This window comes from Salvia splendens, chromosome 15 (genome assembly GCF_004379255.2).
Source record: "Salvia splendens isolate huo1 chromosome 15, SspV2, whole genome shotgun sequence".
NCBI classification, from domain to species: Eukaryota; Viridiplantae; Streptophyta; class Magnoliopsida; order Lamiales; family Lamiaceae; genus Salvia; species Salvia splendens.
In genome coordinates, this window is record NC_056046.1 from 6,772,381 (window position 1) to 6,796,220 (window position 23,840).

At 35.0% G+C, this 23,840-nt stretch overlaps 4 protein-coding genes across 6 annotated transcripts; 3 read left to right on the top strand and 1 right to left on the bottom strand.

Moving 5' to 3' along the window:
• Positions 1–524: 524 nt before the first annotated feature.
• On the top strand, positions 525–9,801 carry LOC121766375 (phospholipase D zeta 1-like). Of its 3 annotated transcripts, XM_042162666.1 has the most exons (20): positions 526–995; positions 2,158–2,259; positions 2,491–2,606; positions 2,707–2,848; positions 3,362–3,532; positions 4,061–4,234; positions 4,570–4,812; positions 4,910–5,026; positions 5,328–5,467; positions 5,576–5,725; positions 6,108–6,264; positions 6,345–6,869; positions 7,442–7,552; positions 7,680–7,826; positions 7,901–8,098; positions 8,379–8,480; positions 8,641–8,772; positions 8,900–8,965; positions 9,112–9,173; positions 9,253–9,801. In XM_042162666.1, the coding sequence occupies exons 1-20, from the start codon at positions 741–743 to the stop codon at positions 9,500–9,502; spliced, it is 3,360 nt and encodes a 1,119-aa protein (XP_042018600.1). In that variant the 5' UTR covers positions 526–740; the 3' UTR covers positions 9,503–9,801. The 3 variants fall into 3 exon arrangements, with proteins under 3 accessions (XP_042018601.1, XP_042018600.1, XP_042018602.1); XM_042162667.1 differs by lacking the exon at positions 5,328–5,467 and having other exon boundaries at positions 525–995; positions 4,941–5,026; XM_042162668.1 differs by lacking the exons at positions 526–995; positions 2,158–2,259 and having other exon boundaries at positions 2,493–2,606; positions 2,691–2,848.
• A 3,041-nt stretch (positions 9,802–12,842) lies between these two features.
• On the top strand, positions 12,843–15,473 carry LOC121767256. Its single transcript, XM_042163489.1, has 8 exons — positions 12,843–13,193; positions 13,342–13,472; positions 14,006–14,083; positions 14,181–14,225; positions 14,323–14,367; positions 14,468–14,519; positions 14,760–14,856; positions 15,016–15,473. Exons 1-8 carry the CDS (start codon positions 12,902–12,904, stop codon positions 15,179–15,181), a joined length of 906 nt encoding a protein of 301 aa, XP_042019423.1. The 5' UTR covers positions 12,843–12,901; the 3' UTR covers positions 15,182–15,473.
• An 814-nt stretch (positions 15,474–16,287) lies between these two features.
• LOC121767355 (meiotically up-regulated gene 184 protein-like) lies at positions 16,288–17,263 on the top strand. The gene is made up of 4 exons (XM_042163612.1): positions 16,288–16,471; positions 16,552–16,603; positions 16,690–16,757; positions 16,838–17,263. The coding sequence occupies exons 1-4, from the start codon at positions 16,346–16,348 to the stop codon at positions 17,261–17,263; spliced, it is 672 nt and encodes a 223-aa protein (XP_042019546.1). The 5' UTR covers positions 16,288–16,345.
• Positions 17,264–17,309: 46 nt separating this feature from the next.
• On the bottom strand, positions 17,310–22,171 carry LOC121768779 (pumilio homolog 24-like). Its single transcript, XM_042165327.1, has 17 exons — positions 21,814–22,171; positions 21,566–21,619; positions 21,074–21,135; positions 20,899–20,980; positions 20,657–20,780; positions 20,492–20,575; positions 20,084–20,198; positions 19,551–19,701; positions 19,358–19,471; positions 19,178–19,249; positions 19,032–19,082; positions 18,901–18,951; positions 18,593–18,700; positions 18,347–18,484; positions 18,184–18,258; positions 17,835–18,076; positions 17,310–17,703 (listed from the first exon to the last, which is right to left on the bottom strand). The coding sequence occupies exons 1-17, from the start codon at positions 22,069–22,071 to the stop codon at positions 17,568–17,570; spliced, it is 1,917 nt and encodes a 638-aa protein (XP_042021261.1). The 5' UTR covers positions 22,072–22,171; the 3' UTR covers positions 17,310–17,567.
• Positions 22,172–23,840: the final 1,669 nt, after the last annotated feature.

Genomic DNA, 23,840 nt, shown 5'->3' on the forward strand with positions numbered 1-23,840 from the left:
AATATTATGAATTAGTAGAATGCAATGCTGTGCATCAGATATAGACAAATAGTTATTAATTCAATGCTTATATACTAAGTTTTAAACACATATAATTTGTAATACTACTATCACATACAAATACAAACAATGACACATTTTCCCTTTTAATTCATGAAACTTTAAAAAAAAAGAGGATTCATTCAGATAACCTTAATATATGCCTTTAGTAAAAGAATACAAGCAATAATTCAACCACAGACACAATAACATTCAAACAAATAGTACTCCTATTAAATTGTTTAGAACAGTATTTTAAATTGACAAATTCTAAAATATGCTTAAATCTACTTTACAAACACACATCGAACTCACGCTTGGTTATTGAATTAATTACATTTATCTTGAAATAATTAAATCTATTTACCCCAAGATATAGTGATAATAATATTCATAACTAGCGTTAGTATCAATCCTAATTATTCACAGCCCATCTAAAATTTAAATTTCCACTTTTAAAAACTAATTATATAAAGCGAAACAGAAACCATCAAAATTAACCAAAATTTGAAGGAAAAAAGAGGAAGAAGAAAGAAACATCTAACATCTGGAATTCCGTTTCTCACCTTCTTTCCATCTCTTTTAATCTCCTCAATTCTCAAACATCCATTGCAGTTTAGATCTCCACATTCAAATTTTGATTATTCCATTCGGTATTTGATTTTTCCATACAAATATCAAGAGTGTGAAATCGAGGAGAAATGTCATCGACGGAGCAATTGATGGGCGGCGTCGGAAGCAGTGGGGCAAAGTACGTCCAAATGCAATCTGAGACGGATTATACGACGATGGCATCGTCGTTTTATTCATTCCATCAGCATAATTTTCAGGTCGGCGAGCCGGCGCGGATTTTTCACGAGCTACCTAAAGCTATGATTATTCAAGTTTCGAGGCCGGATGCTGGTGATATAAGTCCCATGCAACTGACATACACGATTGAATTCCAATACAAACAGGTGCGAAGTCAGTTTCGGATTGTGATTTGTTATGATCTCGATGAGATGTCAGGGGATGAGATTTGTTGAGTTTGTAGCTAATCACGGAAGATCGTAGGGTATTGTGATTCGACCAATTAGATTTCTGTGATTTCACGGTCAGAGTGAATCCTGAATATATTGTGGTTTGTTTGCTAAGGAATTTTGTGTTTGTTTGATGAAGTTGTTTGAAAGGTCAATTTCTTAGTTTGTAGAGCGGAGTTTTGGAAGATGCTTTCACCTTCTGTTGCTTGCTTGATTGGAATGGATTTATAAATTAGGCAGACTTGTGATAAGCCTCTGTGCTTTAATCAAATGTGAAAATGTGGTTTGCTTGAGTGGAAGTTACCCGTTCATAGAAAGGGAAATGATTGTGTCATTTCAGAAGGAAACTAGATTCCCCTCAAGCTTTAGAGAAAATAAGCATCACTTTCTAGAAGTTATGGTTAGAGTCGATTACCAGGGGAACTTCTTTGGTAGAAGAAGAAAAAAGAAAGAAGAATGAAAAGACGAGAAAGGAAAGGAAAGAAAAAATATGAATGGAGTAAATATCTATGTAGTTACATAAGTTAAATTTCATTGTATCTTTCTTCTTCTTTGCGTGTGTGTGTTTATCTTCAACCTAAACTGAAGCTCCAAGTATTGTTTAAAGTTTATAGTGATTATTGTTTTTGTGTTGGCAAAATTATATTAAAATACTAAGGGAAGGTCTTGCATGTACCCCTGTAAGATCATTCTCTACGATGAGTATTGATAGGATAGCAAAGCAATTCTTACACCCTTTATGCATCATGACTTTCCCCTTAAAGTTATGATTATTTGAGCTAGATTATGGTTTTGCTTGTTTGTACGCTACTTCTTTGTGGGAACTGAAGTGTGAAGTCAATTAAGTGTAAAATAAACCCCTGCCTCTCCATTCAGCTTTGAATGAACCAAAAATCAGTTTCTAGTAGTTATGGCCGTAGTTGAGTACTTGGAGGTTTGTGGATATGGATGAGCATCTGTAAAAACCTCTGCGTATAATAGTTTGATTTCTGCCTGCATATTTTATATAGTAGCTTTTTTCTCATCCAGTTCCGTTTATCAACAAGTGAGCAGTTTATTTTCTAACTTGCTTGACTAGTATTATTCAATTCTACTACAGTTCAAGTGGCAGTTAATGAAGAAAGCTTCACAAGTTTTTTATTTACACTTTGCATTGAAGAAGCGAAAATTTATTGAGGAGATTCATGAAAAACAAGAGCAGGTACTACTAAACTGTAGAATAATTATACTTTATCCAACTAATCATTTGTTTTGAATATTACAACGATTATTTTGGCAGAATCATAGACGTATCATTTTGTACGTGACTTGAAGTTCCTCTGTTTTATATTCTCCTTTTGGATAACGTGTCCAACTCAATTTTTCCACAATACTTGTTTTGAGTTTTCATAAATATTTATCAGATAATCTAATTTGGTTCCTAAATTTTAAGGTCAAAGAATGGCTTCAAAATCTTGGAATAGGAGACCATGTATCCGTTATTCAAGATGACGAGGAGGGAGATGATGAAGCTGTTCCTTCACGCAATGATGAGATAGCTAAAAACAGGTGCTTCTTAGTCAACTTGGTGGATTTAGATGTACAAAAGTGTGAATACACTGATTTCTGTTGTAATAGTTATAAATCTTACAGGTCGTTTTTTGTTCAGAGATGTTCCATCAAGTGCTGCACTTCCAATTATTCGTCCCGCACTTTTAAGGCAGCACTCAATGTCTGACCGAGCAAGAGGAGCAATGCAGGGATACTTAAATCACTTTCTAAGCAACATAGATATAGTAAATTCTCAGGAGGTATGGCTTCTCAGCTTTAGTTTATTTGCATTTGCTTCTAGGAGATCTATGTTGATCTAAACATTTTCTTTTGATAAGATTTCCTGTGTTTACTGGAAAGAGACATGAAATTTTGGCTTTGTAGTGGGGGGCCACACGGATTTAACTTGTGGGAAACGGGTGGGCATGCTCGATACCACGAATTATTACCCTCTCCCTTTTGTCTTATGAAACCAACGGCGCTTGACTGCTCCATAAGGCAAAGTTAGTAACTGACTTCCTGTGTGAAATTTATACTGGGACACTTACTAGCTATGTCTCGGGCAGCAAAATGATGATCATGCAAAATTTCATTGGCTATTTATATATAATGATTTTCTCAAATATCATACTGATACTAACCCCTATAAAACTCTAGCTTAACCCCTTTCACCATAGAAAGATGTATGTGTATTATTACACTCATAAGTGGCCTGTTATGCCAAATTCCTTTTGCTTGCTTTGATCTGGTCAACTTTTTTTTTTACATTGTAGGTGTGTAAGTTTTTGGAAGTTTCCAAGCTGTCTTTCTCACCAGAGTATGGTCCTAAGCTTAAGGAAGATTTCATTATGGTCAAGCATTTATCTAAGATTTTGGGCAACGAAGAACAGACAAAATGCTGTGCATGTTCATGGTTCTGTTGTTGCAGAGATAATTGGCAGAAGGTTTGATCCATCACTAGTGATTAATATGAGTAGTTTAATTTGAATACTTTGTTGAGTTGTTCTCTATTTGCCTTTTTTTGGATTTTCATTTTTGTTACATAGTATTAGTGGTTAGCCCAATAGTTTTGACTCTGAATACTTTGTGAACTTTAGTTTTCTTTATAGAGAACTTCTGTTTAGTAATTTGTCTTCCCTTGGGCCATCTGCACTCCTTGATTTGATACATATAAGTGTTAATTTCTATAGCGAATGTATGTTTATATTCAATCTGTTGTAGCTATTCTATATGTTTAGTCAAGTCATATAGACTTGCCATGTTGAAATTTGATTTCCAGTTTTCATTGTGTTATTGCTATGTGAGCATTTTAGCTAATAGGTTCTTTGTCTCATTTCCTGTGACTTAGTTGGTTCTCCTTTCTCTTATGCATACTGCATCTCAACTCCCGAAGGCTTATAACCTTCCAGTCACATCTGTTAATTCATGAAACTTTAGATATTAGCTTTCTAAGTTATTTGAATAATCTGCAGGTATGGGCAGTGCTAAAACCTGGGTTCCTGGCCTTCCTTAAAGATCCTTTTGATCCCAAGCCCATAGACATTGTAGTATTTGATGTTCTACCAGCCTCAGATAGCAATGGAGACAGCCGTGTATCCTTGGCAAAAGAAGTTAACGACCATAATCCATTACGCCATTATTTCAGGGTAAGTTGTGTATTAATCATGTATTTTCTTGAAGCATTTCTATTTTGGGTTTATCTTTTTTCTTCAGCAACCATTTCTAGGGGTTAAATGTGCTCTGGGCTTCGCTGAAGCTCAAATTTCATAACATTGTTGATTGTGCTGATGTTCGTATTTTGGGACTTCTCAAAGTTTTGCTTCAGAGGGTTTAGTAGCCTACTTGGATATTATAACTAAACTACATGGTTCATGTAGTTTTCAAGTACCAGTTCTTTGTTTTTTTAGTTTAACTAGAAGTTCTCCTGCAATATGTTTCATATTTAACTAGTGTTTCAGTAATTCATTGAATTCTATGTTAGGTGACTTGTGGGACTAGGAGCATAAAGCTTAGAACAAAAAGTAATGAAAAAGTTAAAGATTGGGTGGCTGCAATCAATGATGCAGCTATTCAACCACATGAAGGTTGGTGTCACCCTCATCGGTTTGGATCTTTTGCTCCACCACGGGGTCTGATTCAAGATGGCAGTCAAGCTCAGTGGTTTGTGGATGGGCGGGCTGCATTTGAAGCTATTGCTTTAGCTATTGAGGAAGCTAAATCAGAGGTTTTTATCTTTTGACTTTTGATTTGTCTTTTTTTTCTGACATAAACTGCTGATTATTTTCTGTTCTTGTGACAATATACTGGATATTTGATGGTAGATTTTCATATGTGGTTGGTGGATGTGCCCAGAACTATTCCTTCGGCGTCCATTTCGTGCTAATGCATCCTCTAGGCTTGATTCTCTACTGGAATCTAAAGCCAAGCAAGGTGTTCAGGTAGTAAATTTTTTTGATAATATCAAATTATCAATCAATATTCTGCGGAAGTCATTTCTGATTTACTTGGTTTCTTTTGGTCGGAAGATTCACTATTGAATTTAGGATTCTTTTGGGGCTAAATCATCTCTAAAGAGCCTTTAGTTGTACTGAAAAGAGCTTCAGAAACTGCCCTATGTATTTGACCTTACTTGAATCTTTTGTTGTCAGCATACAAATTGCTTGGGATAATATTCCTCTATTAATTTTTTCCCCGATTTAGTTGAATGCTTGATGATTTTTATTTGTCTATCTTATCTAGGTATACATTCTTCTGTACAAAGAGGTTGCCCTAGCTCTGAAAATAAATAGTGTCTATAGCAAGAAAAAACTCCTGGGTATTCATGAGAATATCAGAGTACTTCGGTATCCTGACCATTTTTCTTCTGGTGTCTATTTATGGTATGCTTCAGTCATAAGTGAAAGTTTGCTCACATCATGGCTTTGTCCGATAGCTTCCCATATTGAAAAACTGGCGTTCTTTATACACAAATTGCATGTTGTGTGTAGGTCCCACCATGAAAAGATCGTTATTGTGGACCACCAAATATGTTTTGTTGGAGGACTTGATCTGTGCTTTGGTCGTTATGATTCTGGTGAGCATCAAGTGGGTGATTATCCATCTCAAATTTGGCCTGGCAAAGATTATTACAATCCAAGGTATATTTATGTCTAGTGGTTGAAATAATCATTTTGGTGATAGTCGGAAAGCTTTTTTAGCAATGGATTTTTTGTCAGTTAGGAGTACTTATTAATTGAGACTTGACTCAACTGATTACGTTTTTAAGTTTTTTGTTCTATGCTCTTTCTGGTCATGGCTAGGTTTTGGCTCTGAGATCACCATAACATGAGTATTGTAATATGTTCTGAAAATTATTGCTTGTTTTTTTGTCATTTCTCTATGTACTACCAGTACAACCTTTTAACTCGTTTCTGTTGAAACACAACTACAGTGTTCCTTCTTTGACAAGTCCATTTCTCCAGACTTGGATCGAAATACTCATTTCTACCCATGGAATGCTGACTTAATATGCTATCTCAGGGAATCTGAGCCTAATTCCTGGGAAGACACAATGAAGGATGAATTAGATCGATTCAAAAATCCACGCATGCCTTGGCATGATGTTCACTGTGCTCTATGGGGGCCACCCTGCCGTGACATAGCTCGACATTTTGTACAGAGATGGAATTATGCAAAGGTCAAATTTATCACTGTCAGTTTCAAGTTATATACACCATGAAAATTTCTTTGTACTTATATTTCTTCATGATCTTCCAGAGAAATAAGGCTCCAAATGAACAAGCAATTCCTCTGCTTTTGCCTCAGCACCACATGGTTATCCCTCATTACATGGGAAAAAGCACAGAGATAGAGATTGAAAATGAGGATGACTACAGCAATAATAAACAAATAAAAAGAAATGACTCCTTTTCCTCATCATATCAAGATGTCCCATTGCTTATGCCTCAAGAGGCTACTGGGCTAGATGATGTAAAGGTTGAACCTAAACTAAATGGATTTAACTCACAGAACAATCTTAATGGTCAGACAAGCAAGAGTGCCAAGACTTCTTTCTGCTTCCGTAAATCCAAAGTTGAACCATTGATCCCTGATATGCCCATGAGGGGTTTTGTGGATGATCTTGACTCCTTGGATTTCCAGCGTGAGTTCCCTTCGCATGTGAAAAAGTCTGGCACTGAAGGTTCAGAGATGGAATGGTGGGAAGCACAAGAACGAGGTGATCAAGTTGTTTCTTCTGATGAAATTGGACAGGTCGGTCCTCGTGTGTCATGTCGCTGTCAGGTGAGTTTCAATCTTTAAAATGGCCTTAAGATCATTTAGATGGTGATCTCCAATCACATTTCTATTCCACAATGCTTATTCATCTGCATTGTACATGGGATGTAGTTATTCTACCCCTTTAGTTCAAGATTTCACATGCTGTTTAGTATTTACACATGAAGTGCATACTCCCTGCTGCTAGTTCTGTATGTGCTAATACTGTTAAAGGATCATTACATCAATTTCCTTAAAATTGTTCATCATCAAGAGAATATTCTTTCAGTCACTGGTTCTGCATGGATCAGCTGAATAACCCCGTATCATTTTAATAGTAATGTAGGGAAATCTTTAAAGTGGCCTCCTAAGTTACCAATAGCCTTGTGTAATGAATCCATCACTAACCTGTTTACTCAATATTGTAGGCTTTATCCCAGTGAACCTCCTTTCTCCGTATATATCTCACGAAAACATCAATATTGAGTTCTAACTTTCCTACTGATACATATACTTGTTTCAAAAAGTTGCTTCTGATGATTAATATACTTGTTATCAATATTGAATCCTCCCTTATCCTTATGGTCTGTGATTTTCAGATTATACGGAGTGTCAGCCAGTGGTCAGCTGGCACAAGCCAGATTGAAGAAAGTATTCACAAAGCATACTGTTCACTTATTGACAGAGCAGAACATATTGTTTACATCGAGGTTGAACTAGTTTTAATCTCTAATTTACAGTTACATATATCTAAATCTAGATATTTTTGGCGGAATTAGTCTTTCGGTATCTCTCTATTCAAATTTCTGACATACTTTTGATGGAATTTGTGTCCAGAATCAATTCTTCATCTCTGGTCTATCAGGTGATGAAACTATTCAAAATCGTGTGTTGGAAGCATTATATAAGCGTATTGTGCGAGCTCACAATGAGAAGAAGTGTTTCAGGGTTATTGTTGTCATACCTCTGCTACCTGGGTTCCAGGTAATATATTCTTGAAGAGCCATTATTTTTGTTACTTATTCTTCTGTGTTTTTCACATTGCTAATATATAATAGGGTGGTGTGGATGATTCTGGGGCTGCATCTGTGAGAGCCATTATGCACTGGCAATATCGAACAATATGCAGAGGACACAAGTCAATAATGCATAATCTCTTTGAACTTCTTGGCCCTAAAATGCACGACTACATATCTTTTTTCGGTTTAAGAGCATATGGCAGACTTTTTGATGGCGGACCTATTGCTACTAGTCAGGTACATATGCAGTTTCTTTTAATAATCTACAGCATGCATGTTCCTTGATCATAGAGTTTGTCAAAAAGTGTAACAGTCTCTGATTAAGCTTCTCAAAGTCTGTTCTTGAGGGTTTTTTTATGGCCTTGGTAAACTTTACATCAGAATTGTGGATACGCATCTAATATCTGCTAGTAGTATTTTTTACTACATATCACATTCTTAAGAATTGTGGAATATGATAATCATCTTGGAGTTAATGACTGCTAACAATTTCTTACCATGTTTGTATAATTTTTAGGTATATGTTCATAGCAAGATAATGATTGTTGATGATCGCTATGCATTGATTGGATCTGCTAATATCAATGATAGAAGTTTGCTTGGATCTAGAGATTCTGAGGTATGATCTAAATCGGGAACTGAAATTTTTTAAATGAAAATAACACATCTTTGATTCAGCAATCAATAAGTATACATGTGTGTGCTTCACCTTAAGCTGTCTGTGGTTTCAAGAAACATATGATTGATTCACTATCTGTAAATGAATGAATCATTTTCAGATTGGAGCACTAATCGAGGACAATGAATTTGTTGATTCATGGATGGGAGGCAAGTCCTGGAAAGCTGGGAAATTTGCATTGAGTCTCCGCCTTTCGCTATGGTGTGAACATCTTGGCCTTCATGCAGGAGAGGTTTGTTTAATTTTTTTTTTCACAAATAAATTGCATTTGAAGTATAGATAGCTAAGATGTCGAAGAAAATAAATGGAAGTCGAGTCCGTTCTTATGCTCTAACAGTGCTACTTTTGTTACTATTTAGGTTAACAAAATAAGAGATCCTGTGATTGATTCAACCTATAAGGATATATGGATGGCAACTGCAAAGGTGAGAAAACACACGCTTGTTCGTTCCCGCATTTTGGTATTATTGGAACTAAGCACATGCTGCATTTGCACAAACATCTGTACGTTACCACCGGTCCACCATAATCCATATATAACAAGTTTGATTTCAAATTCTTCGATTGACAGACAAACACAATGATCTACCAAGATGTGTTTTCCTGTTTACCAAATGATGTGATAAATACAAGGTGCGCTTAATCACATCTCATCCACATATTCTCCTTTTGATCGTCCATGGCTTGCTCATTCATATAACTTAAAACACAGGATTTCCCTCCGGCAATGCATGATCTCGTGGAAGGCAAAAGTTGGCCACACGACTACTGATTTAGGGATAGCCCCGAACAAGCTAGAAAACCACCAAGAGGGGGGCGCCACAAACACAGATCCCATGGAAAGATTGAAATCTATTAAGGGACACCTTGTTTCATTTCCTTTGGAATTCATGTCCAAGGAAGATCTGAGGCCTGTTTTCAACGAAAGCGAATACTATGCTTCACCTCAGGTTTTTCATTGAGATCAACCAAACTCCATCGACTATGCAACTGGGATGGGTACAAATTCTTGTCATCCGGTAACCACACACTTGCTGTTCTGCACAAGCCGGTTGTTGTATATTTACAGCTGCAGCAGTAAATAAAGGCCTCTTCCATGTATTTGATAGCTACATTAATGGTGGCAGTTTCCTGTTTTTAATTATTCATGGACAGATTTCCCCCTCGTTGCGTAACTCTTTAACTCTTAATGTAGTGTACATCTCAATTTTGTGGTCTAGATAATTGATTTTTTCTTGGTATTTCCCAAAATAAGTGGATATGATATGAGTACTCCACCGACTTTGAGCTTTGCATATTTGCGGTCCCTGGACTTTTTAAAAATATCATGGTAATCCCTGAACTATGATGTTTGCTCGTTTGTTTTGTCTCTTCCCCTTTTTTTCCCGACATAAATGTCTCCAATGCATGGGTGGCAATTTTGTACTTTTCACAATCTGCAAAAGTAGTGTCATTTGCATTGACCACGCCAAAACTCTTTTTTGGTCTAAAAAACTTCTAACTATACACCAAATCTAAATTATTTTTTGGATTTTCTTTTGGAACAACATCAAATATGGTGCTAATGCAAAAATTTTGTGAGACATATACTAAGAAATGGTGTAAAAACTAGATTTGGTATAAATGGTTTAGTAAAACTACTTTTTGATGTGACATATGCTCGAAAATGGATTTAAGTTTAGTGTAAATGGTTAAAGATGGCATAAGGAAAGTACTAATAAATTGAATTGATATATATGTAAACAATTTAACTCTATTGATATTTTAAGCATATTTTAAGTTTTAGTAATAAAATCTTGATTCATATTTCTTCAATTGTTAAAATATTAATATAAAAATAATTATGTCAATAAAAAGGGAAGAGAGAAAGAAAGGAAGAAAGAAAGAAAGAAAGAAAGAGGAGAAAATAGAAACTAAGAATGAAAAAGGAAAGAAGAGAGGGAAAAAAAGAAATCACATGTTTAATAGTATTATTTAATTGAAATTTCTAAAGATGCCCTCTATGACCCAAAAATTATATGTTTAGTCCATAGGGTTACTTTTGTCACGAAGAATAAAAAACGATATAAAATAAAATTATACATATATCATTTTTGTACAAAAATGAAAGATCATGTGCTATTTATATAGTACAATCTATATAAGAACAGTACGTGAATGAGTGTGAATGAGCTCAAGAACTCTGTTGTCTACTATTTGGACTTTGTGTATGCATACCAAAGCAATGTTCCACATTGTATAGTATTTCAATTCATATAATAGACCTTTTGTAGGAATTTTTTTTTCTCTTTTCACTTAATACATAAAATAAAATATTCACTCCATCCCAAGTTACTTGAGTCGTATTCCTTTTTAGGTTGGAGTGAACTACGCAAATGGTTCCTGAACTATGCCTTTTGCACGCCAATGATCCATAAACTTTAAAAATATCGTAGATAGTCCATGAACTAAGGGATAATCACATTTTTGATATTTTTTCACTTTTCTTCTAATTTTATACCAAAAATACCCCCAAAAGCTTGGAGGGTATTTTTATCCATAAATCATGAATATCAAAGCTTGGAGGGTATTTTTGTTTTTAAATTAAGATAATCATAAAAAATTTCGTTTATCCTCTAATGACTCAAATTCTCGATTTGAATGCCAGGAATGCTTTTTTGCTTAGGCTAATTTTATCTGTTCAAGCCAAGAATGCTTTGGTTTGTTAAGTAATTAATTATATTGTGTAATTTACTTATTCAATACTACTTTATTTGGTACTAGTATAAAATACACCGCCTTTATGAAATATATTCTACGGACTTACCACCTCCCATGATAACCATATGATTTTATTCTAAGTTTTTATAATTTGATTTAATTTTGCATGAAATAAAACTCTTTCTCTCTATATGTATGTACTTGATGCAAAATAATGAATTCTATATGTATCACAAATACATTTATATATTCAACAAATATTAAATATATTTATATGGCAATGTATAGCTATTCAGAATTTTTTTACACCAAAAATATACATGAAATTTTCGTCGTTTTAGAAATATTATATCGTGTTTCTCATAATTATTGAATTATTATAAAAAAGTTATACTAATAGTTAGCGAATTAAGTTACGTACTAATAATTGTTTTAGATAACTCCGAGCTGAATGCTCGATAATTACCAGCCATAAACAAATTCTTAAGCAGTCATCTAATTTAAAGCATTGTATATGCCTTCTAGAATTTTTTAAGCAAGCAAGGAATTCTAGACGGAGGTATTAATTCATTATTGTTATTCTCAATCCAAGCAAGGAATTATTCCACATTAAAAATTTAAATTTTTATTAATATTTAAATAAATTTAAATTTAAAATTTTATTAATATTTAATTTTTATTCCACAAGAAAATCATTCAAAAATTTGATATTCATGATTTATGGATAAAAATACCCACCAAGCTTTTGGAGGTATTTTTAGTATAAAATTAGAAGAAAAGTGAAAAAATATCAAAAATGTGATTATCCCTTAGTTCAGGGACTATCTACGATATTTTTAAAGTTCAGAGACCATTGGCGTGCAAAAGGCATAATTCAGGGACCATTTGCGTAGTTCACTCTTTAGGTTATCCCAAGTTACTTGAGTCATTTATCTTTTTGGATAAAAACAAAACATCTCTAATCGCATCTACATTATTCTTTCTTTTACTTTACTTTCTCTTCTTTTTCTTACTTTATTTCCTTCTCTATTTTATTTGACTCACTAAACACAACTTTCTTAAATTTCGTGCCGAAAAGAAACGCATCAACTAACGTGGGACGGAGAGAGTATCTAAAAATCTTATGTTATCCATAAGTGTGACGTTTTTTAGGGATAGGAGAGAGCATTAAGAGCGTCCATAGTGGAAGGCAGCAGCGGTCTATTGCCGCCCAGCTGGGCGCCGCTGCGGAGGAGAGAGCACTGGGAAGGAGGCGTGGACGGGGCGGTGGAGTCGCGGCGCCTATTGCTCGCCGGAAGGGAGCCACGAACAGTGTCCACTGATATTTTTGGTTTTTTATTTTTAAATTTTTATCTATAAAATATCTATTCCCAATTCATTTTTTTCATTTATTCTCTATTTATTTTTGTCCAATTAATTTTGTTTCCGTCCAATTAAAATATACCAATAATTAATAAAATAATATGATTTGTGGCTGTGGTGAAACTGGACAAGTTTTTGTGGTTGTGGACAGGTTGGATGGTGGTAAAATATAGTTAAAGCTGCCAAAAATAAATACACGTGACTGAATAAACAATGGTCGAAAAGCAACGGCAAATCGTTTTCATTGGTGATGTTAGAAAATATGTTGCACGTGCTTGAAATAATGGCCTGCACATTGAATGCGAGAGCTGTCTCACCTGTCTTTTCTTCACTTCCCCGATATGATTCCACTCACATCGACCATACCCCCGCATTTTCCACGTGCCTCTCTTCATTATCTCCACCCCACTCTCCCCTGCCCTTTCTCATCCCCGCCGCGCCGCCGCCTCTCCGCCATGCCGATCGGCGATTCTCCCACGCCTCTCCGCCAGAGCTCATTGCCTTTCGAGCTCAAAGACAAATCCGATTTTGATCAAATCGTGTCTTCCGACGAACTTGTTTCTGTCTGCGGCTTCGGCTCTCTGCTCTCCGGTTCGTGCCGACGTCCTGTTTGATGAAATTACCCAAAGAGAAATATTAGAGTTTACTTTAAAAAGGGCTTAATTGAGTACATGAATAAAAATCAATGTTTCGTTTACTTAGTTCTGTTTCTAATGTAATAGTATGAATGGTTCTGCAGAGAGAAGTGCGAGGAGCACATTTCCTGATTTGATCAATTTTAGAATTGCAAAATTGAATGGATTTCGGAGAGTTTTTGCACACGCAGCTCCTATTTTCTTTGAACGAGGCATAGCAAAACCGGAAACTAAGGTGGTTTTTTTGTTTTGTCTTTTTTTTTGTCAAAAGTTGTTTTTTTTTTTTTGTACTATTAGTTGGTAGAATCAACCGTAGTTGAGTTGTTGAATGCTTGAAAATATGAAGCATGCATATATATGTATATTAGGCTAATCAATTCTGCTCTGAACTGTCTCTGTTAACATGTGAATTTCAGGCATATGTATACGTTTTTGGTTCTTTGTTTGATTACTTGTATGAATCTCACTTGTTAATTATGATGGATATTGTCAGTGACTCACTTATAGAATAGACTGCATTTATAGGAAATGTTCATATCTTTGTTGAAGGAACTACATTAGTTGAGGGTTTGTGACATTGATTTGTAAAATTGGAAAAGGAAACTGAACTTGTCAGTTTTTTTGTATTTTATTAGTAATTGTGCCTACAAAACATCCTTCTTTTTGTCCACAAAACGAGCACAGGGACTTGGTTACGGGAGATGGAACAATAGAAGAGCTGGTTTGGCTTTAGTTCTGATACAACAATCCTTGTTTCTTCTATAACAGGAGATTTCAAGCTTAAGCGTGGAACCTTGCGAAAGTGAAACTCTTATCGTCACCACTTTTGAGATTCAGAAATCAGAGGTATAGTATATATGATGGTTTGCTATGTTATTCTAATTGGAGTCTCTGAGCTTGAGAAACAGATTCTAACTGGGGTCTTTTCTTGGTGGAAATGCAGATTCCTGCTTTTATTGAAAGAGAACATGAATTCCGATTTTTAGCTGTGAGTTTTTTAGTTAGTGTATTAAATATCTTTGATTTTGTCCCAGCAAATTCCTTGTTTTATTGTTATAACTTCAAATATTTGTGTTTTTGTTTAGGTCATTCCTGAAACACTTAACGGGTTGTTTTACACAACTCCAGCGGTAAGCAAGATTAGACTAATTTGTTTTCATTTTCCCAACTGTGATGTAGCTTTCTCACTAACGATTGCATCTCCAACTTTGTTGTTGTTTATTAATGCAGGTATTATGTGCACGCTATAGTGATGAAGAATACTTTCTGAACCGATGTAAAGGTGGTTCTTTTACTCTGTATCGAGCATAGATACTTGTATATTTTGCACCCAACGATATGATAGTAAACTCAACCTTAATTTTTTCAATTTTTATGCCATGATTTGGCTTTCATCCTTCTTTTTTGATTCAATTTGGCTTTCATCTTGTTTTGTGGATGATCAATTTGGCTTTCATCCTTCTTCCTTTTTTGATCCAAAACAACAGCTATGTGTGTTCTAATTTTCTACACTTGGTGGCAGGGAGCGAGGATATCTTGTTTCAACGGTATGGGAAGTATGGCATCACCAAGATTTGGATGGATGACATCTTACCTTGTCGGGCTTATCTGCGCCACTGGTGAGTTCAACGAGTAGATGTTATAATGTTCTTCCACATATAAAGATTTTCCTTTTTATCGACAACTGAGATTTATCGTATCCCAATCATTTTTTCCACATGGTGCTTTAAATTCCATTGCTGCAACAAATGAGCTGACAAATCTTGAAATTTGTGCAGTGTATTGGCAGCAAAGAACCTTAGTGATATGGCCTACGATAACTTCCTAGATCACACATTTCTTGGTGATCGTTCAACAACTATTCGCGAATACTTAGCAACCTCAGGATCGGGCATAATGGAAGAGGAGCCACCCGAAGATCTGAAACATCGCTATGGAGGTTGATATGAACCGCTCCTGGATGTGTCTGCCGAAGCGATATTTGCCCCTTGCCGTATGTAGGAAGACATTTTTCTATAGGTATAAATATTCTTATTTAAGTTATTTGGGACCATATAGAATGATATGTAAGCATTGTTTTTATCTTCTTGTACAGTTCCATTGTTGTCAGTATTTCAAGTTTTCAAGAAAAAATTACTTTGATCTTATTCATTCTCCCTTGGAAAAGTGATTGTAATCCTATTATAAAAGCATTGTAATCCTATTATAAAATGAGTTTATATTTGAGATTATATAATTAAACTTGCATATTTATTTATTAATGCAACTACTCCAACTATATATGCGCAGGCAAATACTTAAAACTTTCACGTGCATCGTCGTTTCGCTTTAAATATTGTACTGTACATTATACCAGCAGAAACAACCTAATTTTATTACTACATCTTTTAGATGAAATGACCAAATTACATGAAAAGTAGTATTGTTATAATTATTACTGGCTGAGAAACTAGTTTGAACGTAGTAGGGATGATGCATAACCTTGTATTTGTAAATTATTTATGTTTTGACTTGTTTGTTCAAATAAAACACCATCATTTCAAATCCGTTTCTCATAAATTATTTGACAAAATGAATATTTAAACACAAGTGACTGAGCCAATTGTTTCAAAAATTCCGAGATCTTGAATTACTCTACAACAAATTCCAAAGCCATGGTGGCCAGATTTTGTAACTTAACAACAAAGACAAATTAATAGTCAATTTTAAAGTGTATTGGGAATTTCATCTACATGGACTAACTAGGGTGTAGCAAGGACTGATGAGAGTTATTTAATTGGATTAGTTGAGCTAAACTATTCCAATCTATCCTGCAAATGAAATAATTATTCTGATCCGTTTTTAAAAATTCAAAAAAATTAAATAAATTATAGATAAATAGGACTTTAAAATCGCCTAAAATCCAGCTCTTTTTTTAACTGCTCAACTTTTGACTCCTTAAATGGTACATTTAATGAAAATTTAAAACAATTTATCATTCATTCATGCTCACATTTCCCCCACCTTACCTTCTCTCTTTTCTTTTCTTTTTTCCATCTCTCATTCTTTCTTTCTGCGCTCATCTCTCTTCTTTTTCTTTTATTTTTTGGATTTTTTTACCCTCTACAGATGGCAGGAAATGAAGAAGAAAAATCCCAGTTAGCAAAAACAATTTGTGAATTATCAGCATGTGCAAATTTACACCATCCTCATATAAACAAATCTCAGTTCATCAACTGGTATCTTGTGCTTAATGTATGTTTTCCCTCTTAGCTTCCCGTTGCTGCTGTAATGCTGTTTTCTCGTGTTTTCTGACGCTGCATTTGGTTTCGTAGGTTGATGAAAATGCAGATATATGTCGAGTGCGAAAGCAATATCATAAACTCGGTAAGGTTTTCCCCATGAAAATGCAGATTACGATGAAATGAGTCCGTTCGTATCATGTCATGTCGTTTTCGTGTTCATACAAGCAGCTTTGCAGCTGCATCCCGACAAAAATAGCAACTCCATGGCTGAAGCTGCATTCAAACTTGTGTCTGAGGTTTCTCAATATTTTCATGTTACATTTTGGTATCTCATTATTCCTTTACATTTTCATGTTACATAATATGCATGGAACAGGCATACTTATGTTTATCTGATACTACAAGAAGAAGAGAGTTCGATACAGAGAGAAAGACCATGTCTTGCATCAAATGCAATCCAAATTCCAGCAAGAGAACTGATCCTCCTCCTCTGACCAACAGCAACAACAATGCAACCACTCCAAAACCAACCCAAGCATCAAGAAACAGTCGAATCCGAGGCCGCGTTAGAGAGCTTCGCGCCAAACTCGCAGAAGAATCCACCATCATCAACAGATGTTTGATGGCTAATGCCGCCGCATCAGCTGCTAAAGCCCTTGGCGCCCAAAAAGAGTCCCCAGTTTTTGACCCGTCGGACTATCCTCACCACCGGACAGCCAGGCTCGAAGAGCAGCCCTCAGAATGGGAAACAGAAACTTGTACAATGGAGCAATTCATGACTACCCAATATTCCAGTGTATGAAAGAAAGAATTTCTTCTATGTCTAAATGTGCTAGTACAAGAGATCATTGAATAATACCATTTCTTTCACATTTCACAAAATTACCATCGTAAGTAATGTAAGTTCATACAGAGAGACAGAGATGACATTGTAAGAAATTGAATAAAACAAGAGACAACTGTTTTGATCCATAGTCACAGATCATCATATACCCCCCTTAAGCTACAAAAATTTTCTTCGTCTGCAAGCACAGTAAACCGGAAGACGGCCTACAGATGAAACCTTTCGAGGAATGCATCTTCATATTTATCACCACTATACTGAATTACTTGTCCGTGGCTGACTCATTGGGCTTCGGTAAACTTAGGTCACCACTCTTTATCAATGGCTGCAGCTCCTTTACTGCCAACTTCTTCACGGCAGAGTCCGTGGTTTCCAGGAAGGCACTGATCACCTTGGAACTGAGAATATTTTTGAACAAATGAGAATATGGTTATTTTTATAACTATATTAATTTATTCCTTCGTAATTAGATTGAAGGATAAGTTAAAATAAGATTTTAAAGCATGAAGATAGAGTAACTTTCACTAACCTGTGACCTTTGGCCAAGACTGCACAGTTTCCTTTCAAAGCTTTTTCCCATAGTACGGTAGCAAATGAAGGGCAGTCTATAACGAGTTTCCTGATAGTCCGGCTCGAATGGAACTGTTCCAAAATATGCTCTTCTGCTTCAACCTTCGGTTGAGCAGCAATAGATGCTATAGCTTCGTACAGCTCGAGCAACTTTTCATCCAAAGTTGGATGGAGTATTCCGTCACTGCCTCCAATAGCAACCTACATGCATTTTTCAATATATATACTAAACTGGGAGAATTCACAAACTTTTGGCTACCCAAATAACCAATATATAAGTTACAGTCTGTTGGAAACATGATAACTACCTCGTACATGACGTCTCTCCCATATTTCGATTTTAGTAGAACTTCTGCCATCTCAGAACATATTTCGATGAGTTTCTGCAAAAATGAAATTTGAAGAATGTAAGAACAACTTCACGTCAGATATGTCATAATTTCCTATGCACCAACAGCATGAAAAATGAACCTCAGCAAGCCCACTATCGACCAGCAACTCCTGCCTCCGCTTAAAAGGATCCTTCTTACCACCTTCATTCATCTGTATGTCTCCATCACTATCGCCATCCTTGTCCTGTTCGTTAGCTTCCTCATCATCTGGTTCACACTGAAATAATTAATAGAAATGCATGAATGGTTAAGCATTAGACATTCCAAAGGAGTTGAATGCTGCAAACCTAGAAGGAACATAAGAGGGGTAAAGAACAAGACTTGCATTAGCTTTTAGGGATGGAATAGATAGGTTCAGCGAAACCAAGTCATCCTGGTTGAAATATCGGGAGCAATCTGGATGAAGAAGCTGCATAAAAGGGCGTCGTGTATTCTGCAAAGTGAAGAGTAGATTTTTTTAGTATCTGAACAATTTACTGAGTTGTCTGGGCATTGACAAAGACGAGGATCAGAGGCATTTTAATAAGATTGCAACTGAGTAAGAATCCTAAACAAACACCATCTATCTCTAAAAAAGAACATCAGGATCAGACGCAACAAGGATGATATGATATAATAATAGAGTTCATCAACCTGGTCTAATATAAGCTCCTTAAGATTTTTTTCAAGCTCACGAATGATTATCTGCAAGTATGGAAAAAAGAGTCAGAAGGTGGCATCTCCTCAAGTAAGGAACTGCATAACCAAAGATCTAAAAACCAGACCTTCGACACAAGTTTTGTGTCATCAACAACTGAAAGTATGCATACAAGTACCTGAAAAGAACAGGAGTCAGAATATTCTATACAAGCATGAATTATTACTACTGTTGTAGAAGAGAAGACATTGGTCAAAACATAAAGAGCCATACCATACTCCCGAATTTGTCACTAGCTATCTTTTCAACATTGCCTTTCATCCCTTTGATAATTTTCTTTCGATCCTGAATGAACAATTATCAGTAAAACAGAGTTTCAGAAGAAGTCTTCAACAAGGCATTCAAGTAATAGGTCTGAAACAAATACGTCTATACTAGAGAACTTTCTGGTACCTTCGCACTCCCATGTCTTATACAGAGCATACCAAGCCTGGATCCATCCTTAGTTGCAATAATCCGAACGAAAGATGGACCCGACAACTGTTGAATAACATCTGCTGCAGAAAACTTCACAAAATTTCAATTAGATAGATTGACAATACAGGTAAAATGATGAAACATTACTCTTTATAATCATCAAAAGTACCTTATCTGCAATGTCTAAGTATTCCAGTAATGCTCTGTGGACAATCGAATGCGCTAAGATCCCTTTCTCCAGAATAGGTTGAAGCACAGATGTCATGTGACGTGCGACAGACGACTTCTGTAACTGCAGCTTTGAAATGATATCTTCCAATCTGTGGTTATTAACATTAAAAAACTACATGAAACAGCAAGAGGAAGCAACACTAAGATTTATCATTATAGAAAACACTCATCAGGCACAGGGGATCAGACATGATAGACATCCAACCAACAGATGATTGTAAAACAATTACATTCCTTTTTTAACTAACACACTTGAGTTATGATCTCTCTTAAAACTTGTCAACTAAAAATACAGCCGACAACTTTCAATCTGATTTCAGAGTTTGATGTGCTGCCCCATTTTTCTGTATTAACATTTAAAATAACTGGTGGGTTCATTGGATGACATCAAAAAACAAAACTTCAGCGGTAAGCAGTATTTATTTCACCTCTTGATATTAAAAAGTCACAAAAGAAAAATGGGCGCATCACCTGTTCTGTTTCATCGTAACCAAGTCCTTGAATAGCTGCAGTTCTGGAGAATATAGTTCCATAAGAAGAGTTTGCTTCTGACTTGCATTTCCAAGGCAATATGCATGTTCGATAACTGCAGAAATATGACATATATTAACTCTATAGGCAATCGGGTAGGTCGCTCAAGATAAACAAGGTTTATGTACAAAAAACAAGATTAACAAGTAGAACACAATAACAGTTTAAGTTCTTAAACAAGATTCTATGAGTACAAAGTACAAACCAGATTCTACTAAACTCAGCTTGGTTTCATCTCTCAGAGGAAATACACATTAGAGATTATACCACTGTGACACATTTACAGCAGGAAATCTAGTAACCAGCTTGTCGATGCCATATATTAAATTCACAGATGTGCCATCATACCTAGAGAGCCAACCATTTGACGAAGAAGAGAAGCAACATGCCCATGGAGAGACGATATAAATTCTGCCAATTGTTCCTTGGATGCTGCAGAAGAAATAGATAGTACACTAAGAACAACAGACACATAGCTGCAAGTTCATTAAGAACAAGGAAAGTAAGACATACCTAGATCTAGCAACTTAGTAACAAGACGAACTGCATAAGTATTGCTTGCAAGAGAAATAAAATGTGGCTGAAGCTCCGTAAAAACAGCATTTCTTTCATCTTGTGTACAATGTTTAACACAAGTCTGCAGTTCAAAAAGACAGATGGTAAATGCCCATTAACAGAGGAACTTCAAAATCTTTGAAATAGATAAGCAAGTGTAAACAGTAGGCCGAACTATGGGAGGAGGTAAGCATGATAACCTGAAGAACGCGAGATGCAATGTGAGACCTTGCAATTTCAGAAATCTTCCCTTGCATCTTCTTGACGGCTTCGCCTACCAACCTAAGATAAGCCATGATTGTGGTGATACTTAATTAAACTATGTCCCTCGTTCAAGTTTCTCTGAGAATGTAAAACTGACACCAAAATACACACCTTGACCTATCTTCTTTTGAAATATTACGGCGTCTCATCTTCTCCCATAGCAAAGCAAGTTCCTAAGTAAAAGGATGGACCAGACAAGTCAGACAGTAAGTAACTAAGCACAGGCACTTAAAAACCCCAAGTAAGTGACAACTCATATAATTGAGCTTTATTATAGCAGCCTCCAGCATAAATGCTAGGCACCATTGGCATATGGTGTGGTCATCCAGCCGACAACACATAACTTAAGCAACCACAGAATTACATCTCTAGCAATCATAAATAGAGCCAGTACAAAGTACTACAACATTTTATGCATTTTTTCAACTCTCAATACATGCCAATTTTTCGTCAGGGATGAAAATGGTAAGCATTAGTTTATTAGAATTGGTATATTTTGTTAAGATAAGAATAAAATGTTAACATCTGACAAGTATAATAGCAAGAACGCAACATAAAACAATAACGGGACATTGAAAGACAAGTAAAGGGTGAGAGAAGTACTTGTTCCAGTGTGTAATGCTTCTTCCTGATCTTCTTCCTTGCTTGAGCTAACTCCTGAGAAACATGGGAAATATAACAAAAAGTTAATAATCAAAGAATTAGCAAAAATCACCTAAATTTCTCCATTGAATATCTTATAAATTCAACATAACACTAACATAATAATATCATTCATAGCAAAACTATGCTTCTAAAATTCACAATGATCAAAGTAAGACAAAGGCAAGAAACATAGAGAAAGGTGGAACCTTTGAACGCAGACGAGCTTGTTTCTTGGAGTCCTCCACTTCCCCCTTCTCAGCATGAGGTTTTTGGTATTCCTTTTTAGGAAATTTTGATGGCTGGCTCCCGACTTTATTTTGAGAATTGATAGTCTTCTTCGGATTGGATGATAATTTAGGTTTTTTGAAGTTTGAAACTTGTCCATCCGATTTCTGGGTAGGGTTAGTCTTCCTCTTAATCGAGGCGCTGCCGCTGTTCTTCTTCTGTTGTGGCTTCGGCGCCATTCACAATGTTGGTGTTTGAGCTTAACTCGGCGAGGCAGGGCGGCGGTATGTAAACCTCTAGGGCTTTAGTCTGTGTCTATAATTTAGGCTTTCAGAAATTTTTATGGAGTAAATTGAAAGAGATTTTATGCGTTAGGCAATATTATTGTTATTACAATGTGTTAGAAGATAGAAGTATATTTTAAAATTAAATTCTTTTTAATTAAGTAAATATGAAATTCTTTTTAATTAGGTAAATAAATGTAAGTATTGTTTTATTGATTTTTTAATAGAATTGAGTTAATTTTGATTTGTTAAAAATGACATTTTTTCCTTTTTTATGCTTCTGAAAATATTGAATTATTGAAATATGTAAAATTGACAAACTGAATATATTGACTATAAAATTTCGGTATTCACTTGCTCTTGTTGATTAATTTCTAAAAAAACTTGTTTGTATGTATTTTAATCTATAATGACGAGGTTAATAGTAATTAATGATTAGAGGAGATCAAAATAATTGGAAATCGAATATTCGATCTGAACCAAACTGAAATTTAAAATTATGCTCCATTTAAACTTTTGGCGAATTTTGATTTTTCGGAGTTCTGTTTTCGGATAATTCGGTTGTGTTCAAATTTTTTGAAAATTTTGATTTTTTGTTTCAGTTTTGGCCAAAATTAAACCAGAAACCTAATACTCACCTCTCCTTGTGATTTTATTATCAACGGTTCCATGATTTATTGATTCATGATGTTATTATTCTATATTGGTTTTTGATAGATTTCATGTTTTAAATATTACTCCACTTACTAATTGTCATTATTAATTATAATTATTTGTTTTTTAATGATCTTAAAATGATGATGTGGCATAATAAATAGTAAATATTAATAAATTGATGACAATTCTAAATATGAAAATTTAAATGAAGGGGTATAAACTCAAATTTCAACTTATAGAATTTTATCTAAATTTATCACTTATTTTCATTTTCTGTCTATTCTAAAAATTTGTTACCTTTCACTTTTACCATTTCTGATAGTTAACCTCACATTCCACTAACACATCTTCACTCACATTTTATTATAAAATAGTATATAAAAATAGGATACACATTTTACTAACTTTTTCAACTCTTTTTATTACATTTTTTAAAACTCGTGTCGGGTCAAAGATGATAAATTTGTAGAGATGGAGGAGGGAAGGGACTATAACAAATCATGTACAATTGGTTTATGCTCTTCCATTCCCTTCTGTTTATGTTTGACAAATCTATTCTTTATCACAAGTTGATTACTACTATTCAATAATGCAATCATAAACATGCAAAAATGTTTCATATAAAGAAATCTTATTCGTGAAGGGCAAATATCTGCAAATAATGGTTAAATAAGGTACAATCCAACCATTCCCGAGTAAAATGAAGGGTTAAAAAAAGTTGCAGTTCCTTTGTTACATTATACCACAAATTATAATAATGCCAAGAGGGAAATCATGAAAAATCCGGGAAATACTGTATTTTGTTATCAAAGGGTGGAAAGTGGGTGATTGGCTAAGGTTAGTTCTAACAAATTTATAAGCGTCTGTTTTTGTGTCAAAATTATTATGAAGATTCAACTACTAAATTTATAAAAATTATTAGAAGATTGAAACAATTTATCTAACAAATTTGTTTACTAACGCCGTTAGCGATATACCTAAATGTGAATTTTAATCATACAAACATCAAATCGTACATAAAGTAGGTACAAAATAGATTTACAAAATAAACTCCAAACTCATTAGAA

Excerpts from the sequence above, each read along its gene's own strand:
- LOC121766375 (XM_042162666.1), top strand. The coding sequence starts at position 741 with ATGTCATCGACGGAGCAATTGATGGGCGGCGTCGGAAGCAGTGGGGCA. Across the intron at positions 2,260-2,490 it reads TTCATGAAAAACAAGAGCAG|GTCAAAGAATGGCTTCAAAA; the intron begins GTACTACTAAAC and ends CTAAATTTTAAG. Across the intron at positions 4,235-4,569 it reads CATTACGCCATTATTTCAGG|GTGACTTGTGGGACTAGGAG; the intron begins GTAAGTTGTGTA and ends ATTCTATGTTAG.
- LOC121767256 (XM_042163489.1), top strand. The coding sequence starts at position 12,902 with ATGCGAGAGCTGTCTCACCTGTCTTTTCTTCACTTCCCCGATATGATT. Across the intron at positions 13,473-14,005 it reads TAGCAAAACCGGAAACTAAG|GAGATTTCAAGCTTAAGCGT; the intron begins GTGGTTTTTTTG and ends CTTCTATAACAG. Across the intron at positions 14,084-14,180 it reads TTGAGATTCAGAAATCAGAG|ATTCCTGCTTTTATTGAAAG; the intron begins GTATAGTATATA and ends GTGGAAATGCAG.
- LOC121767355 (XM_042163612.1), top strand. The coding sequence starts at position 16,346 with ATGGCAGGAAATGAAGAAGAAAAATCCCAGTTAGCAAAAACAATTTGT. Across the intron at positions 16,472-16,551 it reads ACTGGTATCTTGTGCTTAAT|GTTGATGAAAATGCAGATAT; the intron begins GTATGTTTTCCC and ends TTGGTTTCGTAG. Across the intron at positions 16,604-16,689 it reads AAAGCAATATCATAAACTCG|CTTTGCAGCTGCATCCCGAC; the intron begins GTAAGGTTTTCC and ends TCATACAAGCAG.
- LOC121768779 (XM_042165327.1), bottom strand. The coding sequence starts at position 22,071 with ATGGCGCCGAAGCCACAACAGAAGAAGAACAGCGGCAGCGCCTCGATT. Across the intron at positions 18,077-18,183 it reads GGAGAGACGTCATGTACGAG|GTTGCTATTGGAGGCAGTGA; the intron begins GTAGTTATCATG and ends AAATGCATGTAG. Across the intron at positions 17,704-17,834 it reads GTCTTGGCCAAAGGTCACAG|TTCCAAGGTGATCAGTGCCT; the intron begins GTTAGTGAAAGT and ends AAATATTCTCAG.